This window comes from Pholcus phalangioides, unplaced genomic scaffold (genome assembly GCF_987345545.1).
Source record: "Pholcus phalangioides strain wild (caught in Gottingen) unplaced genomic scaffold, Ppha-v1.0 ptg000009l_1, whole genome shotgun sequence".
In the NCBI taxonomy this organism is placed as follows: domain Eukaryota; kingdom Metazoa; phylum Arthropoda; class Arachnida; order Araneae; family Pholcidae; genus Pholcus; species Pholcus phalangioides.
The window spans coordinates 28,700,433-28,711,484 of record NW_028301602.1 but is presented as its reverse complement, the minus strand read 5'-3'; the positions used below and the strand labels follow the sequence as shown (position 1 = coordinate 28,711,484).

Below are 11,052 nucleotides of genomic sequence, written 5' to 3'. Positions count from 1 at the left end.
TCATTTGATCTGTATGACGTCAGTCGAAAATCACGTCATTTCAAAGTAATTTATTGAATAAATGAAGGTCATGAAATGACGTGATATATAATAGCGTAAATGAGTTGACGTCATAAGTTTCTTTTGAATTGAAAAATATTAAAAATTACCCAAATATTTATTCATTATTTCATTATTTATTCAATTTTTTTTCATATATTATTCAAATTTCATCCGAACTTTATTCATTAGTTCATTATTTTGAGGCCATTTGCTGAACTTAAGAGAAAAAGCTACTATTGCCTCTACTCCAGCGCCTCACACCACAGTATGTAGAAATAAGGAAGGCAGGGTCGTGTCTTGTGTGGTGTAGATGGTAGCATGCTTTCCCCGAATGTAAGAGAGCCTGGGTTCGAATCACGGAAGAGACAAGATGACTTTTCTTTCCGAGTTCAGCTCGGCACAAATTCAAAAAAATTCCTGTTCTCTTGATACTGTGACATGTTTTCTCCTCTATCTATGCTTTAAAAAAAATCCGCCTTAAAGTCGTTGGATTATCGAGTCTACTTAAGCTAACCATATTTCCTCGAACGAAATACGGGAAATTGGGATTCCAAATGCGGGACATCGCCAATTATCGCCAAAAATGACGGCGAAAGTAAACAAAGTTGCCAAATATTGGAGAAATTACGTAAAAACCAAAATGGCAGGAAATAAAGAATTACTGCAAATTGCAGTGGATTTGAATGAATTCCACGAAATAAAACGTTCACCAAGCCAAACGTGAGAGATTAATATTCTTATTTATAATTGTAATTATCATAATATAATTTATGAATGGGAAAATAATTTCATTCTTTGACTTCATTAAAGAATAAAAATTCAAGTGTAAAAACCGGGACACTCTCGCTAAAAAAGTCGGGACGGCCAAAAAAATAGAAAAAATCGGGACTGTCCCGGGAAATACGTGACGTATGGTCAATATAAGTCTACTGTGCTCCGGTTTTTGTAACGGGATTTGTCCCGGTTTCTCAGTTGCATGATCCGGTCACGCTTCCGAAACTGAAACTAAATCAGAAACAATGGAAAATCCTCTCAGCTCAGAAGCCTCATCAGAAAACTCTTCATAGCGAATGCAGCAATGTTTACCCCCTGTACGCTGGCTTGTGTGTTTATGATGCGGCTTTAGGATGGTTTGCATACTAATTTGAATACACTCGTTAACTTGACTACTAAGATGGTGAGGTGTTTCTGAATTGAAGACAGAGATCGCCAAATAACGGACTGAATCCGCCGCCGCTTTATCAATGTTTTTCTCCGCATTCAAGGACTTTGTTGAGGGTGGAGCTCCTACGAGTAGTTCCGTTGGTGTTGGCTGTATGTGGCTGATTGATATTCGCGTCGAAGGTGCTTTTCAGATTCATCTCTGAAAGAAAAATGATGGTCTCGTCCAGAATCGCTGGAGAATAGCTGAGGCGGGTCGGAGGCGCATTATATGATGACTCAGGTATGGGAAACCTATTTCCAGGGGCGGGATTTATGGTTTTGCCGCCCTTCCCTCATCAGTGCCTTCTTAACGCATGGGTCCACCCGGGCCTCGTGAGAATAGGGGCCTCAAAAAAAAAAGAGAAGTAGTTGAATTTTTTGAGGATTCGCCAGGTAGGGCCTAAAAAAAAAATCACTTGGCCCGTGATGCTCTTAAGACAGCCCTGTCTCCCATTCTTGTCTAACTTTCTTGACCGCTAGTCCCTTAAATTTGTGGCTAAGGTCCTCTTAGCTCTCTCCCCCCCCCCCAGATGGTAGAGTGATTGCCTCTCCCAAGAGCCCAATAATACGTGTAAATTTGCATGTCCCTAGTGCTGTGTTAGTGCATAGGCTCACTCAGGCATGGCCCGTTGAGCCTCTTCCCCTTGTACTCGGGGTCATGAACATTCTTTATCCCACGTCCAAAGCTGAAGATTGGCATCATTCACAGCTGAGGATTTCTGTCTTCACTTCATTCAAAGATGAAGATATTTTTATCTGCTCTGTTTACAACTGAAGAGGTCTTCCTTTGCTCATGCGCCAATCCAGGAGGGGGTTTTGTTGTCTCTCTGAAGAGCCTAATAATATGGGAAAATTTGTCCTTCCTGTAAAATATGGGATTATTCAAAGAACTTATATGTAATTTGCCCTTCCCAACATTGTGCTGTGTCTGCGCCTACGATTTGGGATGTGCCTCTGTCTCTTAATCACTCATTTTGTCACTTCATGTTCGCAGACTTTCTTGGACATTTTTTTATCACTTGCTGACTGGGCGCTCTAGGTTGCTTGCTGACCTAGTCCCTTGGTCCCTAGATCATTCTTTTTTATCACTGCATTCTTTAAAGCACTCGCATGCTTTCACATGTTCTGCCTCACACTTTTGGCCACTTACTGACCTATCCCCTCTTTCTCGCCTTTCATTTTTTTGATCGGTCACTGATCTGGTCACTTGCTCCATAAATCTTTCTTTTAGTCTCTCTCACCTGCTCATTCTTGGTTGGACATGTTCTATGCCACTCTTTTAGTCACTCACCAATCTAATATCTTGCTCTCTAGGTCTCTTTTTTTGATCACTCACTCATTAGATCACACATGCTCTATGCTATTTTAGTCACTTAAAGACCTAGATTCCTACCCCTCTAGGTCACTCAACTTTTTGAAAACTCTCTCGGTCATAGTTCCTCAAACTTTTTTGTGTGTTCCATCACCCCTTCTTCAAAAAATTTTTCTTCTCATTTTTCTTAGCCAGGGTTTCGGAATAACCCCCCCCCCCCATCCCTAGCCAGGGTTGGGTTTATTCCACAAAAAAATGTTTCTTCCGTGACAGTGGAAGAAAATGGAAGGAAATAGAAGAAACTGAAAAAAATGTGCATTAATTATCGCTCAGTTGAAGTACACATAATTAATTCTTGTTATTTCATCTCATTGGTTTTGAAATATCAAATATGTTTTAAAAACAATATTGCTATATCTAAAGCATAAATTCTAACTTATATGACAAAGTATTGAAGGAAAATTAGTTTTTTCCATGGTTTTTCCCGCAATTGTTCCCACTTCAGAAGAAACTATCCAACCCTGCCCCTAGCTCAAGTCAGCCCATAGGATCAGACACTAAACCCAGATGAGAGACGTCACTCTCCCTTGTTAATACGACAGATACAGGAAACTGGCTAAGTGAGAAGATATCGATGTTTCAGGAAAGGAAATTCATCTCTGCCCTCACAAGGACCTGTATCTTGTGGCTGTTGTAGTAACAATGGAGAGTGACGTATTTCGTCATGTACCGCCATCTGGTGGCCCTGATGTCATTTGCGAGCTATTAGTAGAATGTTGCCACCATCCTTCGCACGTAGCCATTCAGCATATACATACACTCCAAGAAGAGGAAATTCTATCTGTCTTCATGTTGGTAGAGTACTCGTCCGGCAAACGAGAGACCAGGGTTCGTATCCCAGTAAGGGCAGAGATGAATTTTCCTTTCCTGAAACATCGATATCTCCTCACTTAGCCAGTTTCCTGTATTTGTTGTACTAAACCCTGAGCTTTTGCTGCCTCCCTTCCCCACCCTTTGACTTTTCCATTGCCCACTATACAGGAAACACTGTTCTAGATCAATCTTTTGGTCATTCATGTACTGGCACACTCTTTTGATCACTGTTTTGGTCTTACACTGGACTAGTTCCTCACTCTATCTACTGTATTAATTGCTCACTGATCTGATTCCTCTTTATATATTGCTCACTCACATGCTTGGGGGCACGCTAAGTCACTCTTTTTTGTCACTTACTGACTTGTTCTTTGCTCTTTAGATCACTCTCATGCTTCCAAACTATGTATTTCACTTGTTTCATCACCCATTGACCTAGTCCTTCACTTTCTAGGCAAAAACATATTTATGGTTTTTCTGACTGTAGGGCAGTTCTAGGCTAATTTTCCTGACTACTCAATAACTCTGTATATTTCTCTTAAATCATAATTGTGTCTTAATACATTCACTAAGCTGCCAATGACGTTGTGCTAATTGCTGTGTATTTTTTTTAAATAGCCAGTGAAAGTCGGAATGGTAATGGTAAGCGATGGTAAGAGTCGTCCACAACCTATGCGTCTCCAATTGAGTTGCAACACGCTGGTTCTTCAACGGGAAGAAATGGTGCCTATAGACTTGTCTCCAGCACCTCGTCCAAAGTCAGATCCACTGGGTGACTCATCTGTTGATACTCAGGTACTTGTAGCACACTCGCCTCTGACCTCTTCAGCAAAATTAGGGGGAGGCTTTAAAAATATTTCAGAGGTGATGGAGCTGAGAACCATGATGATGTCAAATCTCTCACATTAAGTTAAGGGTCCTAATAAATGAATTGCCATTGGCTAAATGCAGGAATCGTGTTCCAGAATTATGCTCGTTAGCTGAAATCTTTGTAAGCCGAAACACTATTTCTCATAAGTTTCTGTGGAAAATCATTTGATTCTTTCCAAGTTCAGCTCAAAATAAGTTTTTTAAAACACAGAGGAATGCTATATAAAAAACTGAAAGCTAAGATGAACAGCTTCAAAATTAGATAGATCAGAATCTACAGGAAGAAGAGACATATCAAGTATCTTTTTATTTTACACTAATGTACACACACACTCAACCAAAACCAGCTGGTGTTTATACAACCCAGTCCAGTTTGTAGGTGCCCCATCCATTTGGGATTTTGTCAGCTCATTTCTGTGTCTGATACATGAAGATATAAAAAATAAGCTCCCAGAATGGTCAGACTGTTCAGTTCGATGCTAAGTCTTGCATTGAAAGAAATGGCACTCTGAAAGCATAGGCTCTTTTTTTCAGTGCATTTTCTACTAGCCATATTCTTTCATTTCACATGAAATGTTTCCAAAAATTCAGAAAGAAGTGTAGGTACATCTGGAAAAATATTTTGGGTATAAGTTAGTTTCACTCCAGTGAGATTAATTCTGATGTGATGATTCACGCTGAAGTTCGGCTTGCGATGCAGCTATTTTTCATTAGCATGTGCATCCATATTAACGAAAATGTTTGTTAGCCGAAAAATTCATAAACTCAGGCGTTCATTAGCTGAGGTATCACTGCACTATATTGTGAGGGGAGGCAGGAAAAGAGTTATATGTGGTTGCTAGTAAAAGGCTGTTTTGGCCCAAAATTGTTTTTGTTTTGAAGTCATTTCTCCCATTTTGCTTCGGCTTAAGTTAATCTTACAGGATACTGAATTATTGCTATGAAAAAAAAATTAAATCAAAATTTTTTTTTGAAACTGAAATAAATAAATGTTTGAGTTTTTCTTTTTCATAAGGCTATGATTATGTTGCCTTGGGGGTACCCCCCCCCCCACTTGTCCTACTTTTCTAATTTTTTGAATGGGAGCCCTGATATTGATTCAAACTTTGAAATGTTACGCAGTGTTATCCAGATTTTTATTCTTTTATAAGTTCTGCAAGTAATGGCTAATATGAGAAGATGCTTAATCCGTTTGCTTCTTATATTGAACTAGCTATAATACCTCATGTCATATAATACCTCTATCGTTCCAATTTTAGTATATGTACTGCCGAAGCGAGTACTAATTATAATACCTGGCACTGCCCGGGTTTTCTTCAAATGCTGGGAGGATTGAAAAAGTGACAAAGGTATATTAACTATCATGCATAATACTGGCAGCATTAAAGAAATAGCTAATCATTTTGAAGGCATATACATGTCTGAAACGCATTGCTAAGAAACCAAAGTAAACTTTCTGAAAGTGATTGTTGAGGCAGAGAAACCATTGTTGTCTGACAGTTTTTTTTCTCCCGTTTTCCCTGCTCTGACAAACTTTTAAAGTAGCCTATCATTCAAGTCGGGTCCCATTTTTGCAAAATTTGGTGACGATTGATCTAAAATTGTAGATTTGTATAGAGAACACACACAGAAAATCAATTTTCATATATATAGATAATTTAGTCTATTCGCATAAATATTTTTGATATATATTTAATAATAAGAAAAATATGGGAGAATCAAATTTATTTCTAAAATTACAATGTCAATGAAATTTCATGAAATGAAAATTTCTGAAATTTTTTTTCATATCCATGTTTGTTCATTTTATTTATATTGAACTAAGTAACCTATTATATACTTTTACAGGAGAGAAAAGTTAAAATCATTCGACAAAAAGTGGGTGGACTCGGCCTTAGTATAAAGGTGAGCATATTAACTTTATTTCAAATATGTTCTGGAAAAATTATATTCATCCAGTTTTTAATAATATTCTCATGTGCTGAACTAGCTGTTATCTGTAGCTTCACTCACATGAATTTGGTAATCTGAAAATTCTTCCTTGAGACCCCCTTTAGTGAGTGAATTTTGAGAAATCCATTCTTAGCGAGTCTTTGCATCATAAAATTGAGGTACTTACCAAATTTAAAATTTATAGTTTCAGCGATTTTCACTTGGCATGATTTCTCTACATAGCATTTCAACCGTCTTATGACCCTCCTTAATGGTTGAATTTTGAAAAACCTCCTTGGAGTGAGTATTTATGTCATGAAATAAGACTACTGACCAAATTTTATAAATATGGCTTCACTAGTTTCAGTTAGGCGTGATTTCTCTATGTAACCATTGAACCCTCTTATGACACCTCTAGGAGTCGAACTTTGTAAAAAAAAACTTTACATCACAAAATAAAACTACTGACCAAATTTTATATTCATAACTCCAGTGGTTTCGACTTAATGATGATGAATCAGTATGAAACATGAAATTCTGAATGGTTTTGGCCTGCTGAACACTAATATGACCATGAAAAAGTTTTATTGTGTTTCGTTGTGTCGGAAGAACTAGACCCATCCTTTTTTTAATAACTACTGTAACATTTTTAATTAAATATAGTTATAAGAACGATTGCATATTTTTAAGAGAAATGAAGAGATGGAAGAACATCCTTTCAGAACCGTGTGGTTCGGCTAGAGTGTTCAACTACTAGTGTTGCCAGATTTGTATCTCTTTTTTATGCTTCTTCCTGGCACCACTGGATCTGTCTGCATTGGATGTTTCTGGGATGCACTAGATACACCACACTTTTATTGGTTCTTGTTTTTCAGATATTACCCTGTTAATATCAATATTTGAAGTTAAAAAAACATATAGACTGTTATTCAGCCTAACCTTTCAATTGTAAGAAATTCTTATGTCCAGTACCCAATATCGGCCCAATTAGGTGCCGATTGAATAATATTGGGTTGTTGATCAGCTTTAGGCTCCAGCAGCCCTCATTACTGCCTTTGTATTGGTTATGAGTTTTCCTAAATTAAACTCTTGTTAGTTTTTTTTCTTCACTATGAGCTGAACAAAGATAACAGTGCAGTGGTTATGTACATTTTGGCCTCAATGGTTAGGAATAATGGTGCACAGGCTTTTCAGTTTGTAGGCCAAATATTTGGGACGACTACCACTTGTGGGCCATAAAGTGGACTTATTGTATTGTGTGATCAATACGCTAATACTGTTTGTAAAGAACTCAAAGGTAAAGTAAATAAATATGCTCCTTTTTTTCAGAAATAGACAAATCCTTTAGATTACAATACAATTGCTTGTATTTTGCTACTCGTGTTCTAACTGCTTCTTCACTTTCACAAGTAGATTCACTGAAATTCATTCACATTCTAATGTTTCCTGTTATTATTTAGGGTGGTGCTGAGAACAAACTTCCTATTTTGGTATCAAGAGTCTTCAAAGATCAGGCTGGTGAGTAGATATTTCTTGATTGAATTTTTTTCTAAATAAATCCACAAAGTTTTTGAATTATCCACGAATAAATTGGAATTTGATTTATTTGTGGTTTATATCTCAAGAGTGTAATATGCTCTGCTTACGATGGTCAATGGTTATTATACATTGACTATAATGAGTTTATTGTGACCATTGCATTATAATGACAGATAGGATATGTCCTATTTTTTTTTATTCAACCTGTGTTATTTTTCATCCATCATAATGACCTAGAAAAAGACCATTCAGTCTCTTGCAATGTTGGAACTCAGCTCGCTCTACCACCTGTTTTTGTAAAGAAATATTCCGAACCTCTTGTATTTTTCATGTGCTTAAATTGTGTTTGACCTTGACTTTTGATATTGGAGAATTCGATACATAGATCAGCCGCATGCAATTAATTATTACATGCAATTTATTACAATTTTATCATTATTTCTAACCTGATGCAATTTCATTGCGACTGTTTACATTATAAGAAAATGAATGGTATATTTTTTATTTTGACCAAATATGGAATTCTGTTGAGAAGCTAATTTTTTCTAAACATTCAATACAACAAACCTCCCAATATAACATCAGTTTTCTGTGGAATGAAGGGGTTGTTCTACTGAAAAACAACTTTTCCTGTATATCTCAGCTGAGATGTCAGTTTTCTTAAATTTTCAATAATAGCAAGAATTTCCACACCATATACACATGATAAAATTATTAAAAAGTTATTAATTTATTCATACATTCAATATATATTCATCTAAAAATATTATAAATTATTATGTCTGCAGTATGTTGCATATTTGATTGGTTTTGTCACAACATGATTGTTTTGTGGGCTAGTTAAATTAAGGCTTACAGTTTGAAGCAGATTTAGAATAAAATAGATTTTTTCCAAATTTGGAGAGAGTACATTGAAATTACTGCAATCAGAGGGAGAAATATCATGAGGCTCAGCATTAAGCGAATCATCACTCTGATAAGCATCTAACTTTTTCAAGTCCATGGCCAGTAACGAAATGAACAAATAACCAGTTAGATAACTCATCACTTCTTGTCGAATCACATCCTTCTAGATGTATAAATAATTCTCATGATTCATCAGTTCAACTTCACAATGGCAAATTAAGACATAGCATCTAACAAGCTGAAAAAGCATGATTATATGCTACTACTTTACCGCACACCAACTCCAGTGCCATATATTGCCATATGGCAATTTCCAACCAGTGGAGTTGGGTGGGAAATGAAGGTGGGTCATCTATTGCTGGTCGCCTCAAGCTCAGTAGGTAAAGAACTTGTTTTTAATGTTCTTGTCTGGGTTTGAATCTGTGGACCTTGATGGTAACCTTCATAATGTAAAGTGAGCATCTTACCACTGTGCCACTTATGCCCATGCTGTGATCTTCAGTCAGTCAACAAAGGAGGATAGCAAGGGTCACCCATTTCATCAAAAGACCTTCGACCAGTGGTAAAAATGCTGGGATAAATGTACTCTGTTCTAAAGGCAAGAAGGTGAAAAATAACGAGATTGGGTGATCCCTCTCTCTAAAGAGTCAGGTATTCTTGCTAAAGAGAGAATTTTTGATGACACCTTGTATTAACTGGAGCAAAAGACATGTCCTTGACTCTTGTCACATAACTGTGATTGCTACTCTATGGTCATCTTTTGTTGCAAAGTGCATCATTTCATTAGAAGATTCATTCTCTAGCTGAAATTCAAACAAAAACAATAGTTCGGAGTGACGATCACTCTGAACTCCAAACCCCCATCGTTCTACAAGTATATAGAAAAATAGTAAAAAAATTACTTTGTAATTTGCATCAAACTTTATACTGAACAGTTCTTAGCACAGCCAATACCAAAGTATATCTTGCATCCACTCAGTTTTGAAACTAATTTCAGATAAGATGCTGAAGTAACAGAAAGAGATATGGCATAGATTGGTGTACAAGAACTGTGTGTCAGATTTTGGTTATATAATATTGAAATGATTGTGTTTTGTAAATACCTATTGGTATGTAAATTGAAAAAACTGAAGTGTATCCACACAGGCTCACTTGCTTTAAGTTTTGTCTGCTATGATTTTCCGCTGCAAATTAATTTTGCTCTTTCTTTATGCATGTAATAAAATCAGGAAATTTTGCACATTTCCTGATTTTATTACATTATGTCTTTAAATGCTGGGGGAAACTGTCAAGTCTTAGAAAAGTTGAAAAAAAAATCAGGACTATTTTTCTTTACCAATAAACCATGACTAGCTCCCCAGAAATTTTTGCTGGTGCCTAAATATTTTTTCCCCCGATTTGTCAAGCCTTGGCTGTCTATCATCTTTATAATATTACAATTTCAGTAAAAAAAGACAATTATTGTTTTTAAATGCATAAATCAAACATATTTTTATATAATATGTGAGACACTTCATAACTTACTTGCTAGATTATTGAACAGTTTATATGTAAGAAAAAAATCTTGATCATAATGGAAGTTTGCAATTTATTTTATAAAGTTGCAACATATTTTAAAAAATTGAAAAATTAGCTAGTTAAAGTATTTGCAACTTTTTTTTTTTTTTTTTGTGTGTGTGTGTGTGTTTGAAACCTCTATGTATCATTTGTGAATTTATTATGTTTCTGCTGTTTTCTAATCTGCTCAAGAAAATTTATTCTTAATAACTGGTGTTTCAACTTACAGCCGATAATACTGGAGAGATATTTGTTGGAGATGCTATTCTCAGTGTGAGTACAATACTTGTTTCGCAAGTTAATCAGTAAGATAGCAGTTTTTTTTCCTGTTCATATTTTATTTCACCACATTAGTCACTTTATGTCATTCAAATGTAGTGAAACTTTGATGCAACTTTTTAATCCATAAAGATAATTTGTATTAAACTAAATTACATACATTAATGATGCTAAATTGGAACGTTGATAACTTGACACCTCAAAAGTATTGAGAAAGATTGCCTCTCTACTTGTGTGTTAATACAAGATTCTTCAAAAGACTAGTTATATTTAAAGATTATTTTTTTGGAATAAAATTAATCTCTGCCTAAGAAATATTCTGTTTCCATAGTTTATTAATAGAGCACGAGGGACCAAGGTTTGAGTCCCATCTAGGCAGAGATGAATTTTATTCCTAAAAATTTGTCATCTCCAAATATAACCAGTCTTTGAAGGAATCTTATATTAACATGTTGACTTAAATGGAGGTCAAGTTAGTTAGATTTCATTTGGCTTCTTCCTCACAATTTATGAATATAATTTATGCATGTACATCTTTT

The 11,052-nt window shown here is 35.8% G+C and overlaps 1 protein-coding gene across 3 annotated transcripts in view; it reads left to right on the top strand.

The window, feature by feature from the left end:
• The first annotated feature begins 1,128 nt into the window (after positions 1-1,128).
• Syn2 (Syntrophin-like 2) overlaps positions 1,129-11,052 on the top strand; it is a 32,245-nt gene continuing 22,321 nt past the window's right edge. For all 3 annotated transcript variants that reach the window (XM_089235929.1, XM_089235928.1, XM_089235927.1), the window contains exons 1-5: positions 1,129-1,486; positions 4,049-4,225; positions 6,149-6,205; positions 7,693-7,750; positions 10,464-10,507. In XM_089235929.1, the coding sequence (XP_089092055.1) occupies positions 1,475-1,486; positions 4,049-4,225; positions 6,149-6,205; positions 7,693-7,750; positions 10,464-10,507 (348 nt within the window). In that variant the 5' untranslated portion in view covers positions 1,129-1,474. The remainder of the gene's footprint in view (positions 1,487-4,048; positions 4,226-6,148; positions 6,206-7,692; positions 7,751-10,463; positions 10,508-11,052) is intronic.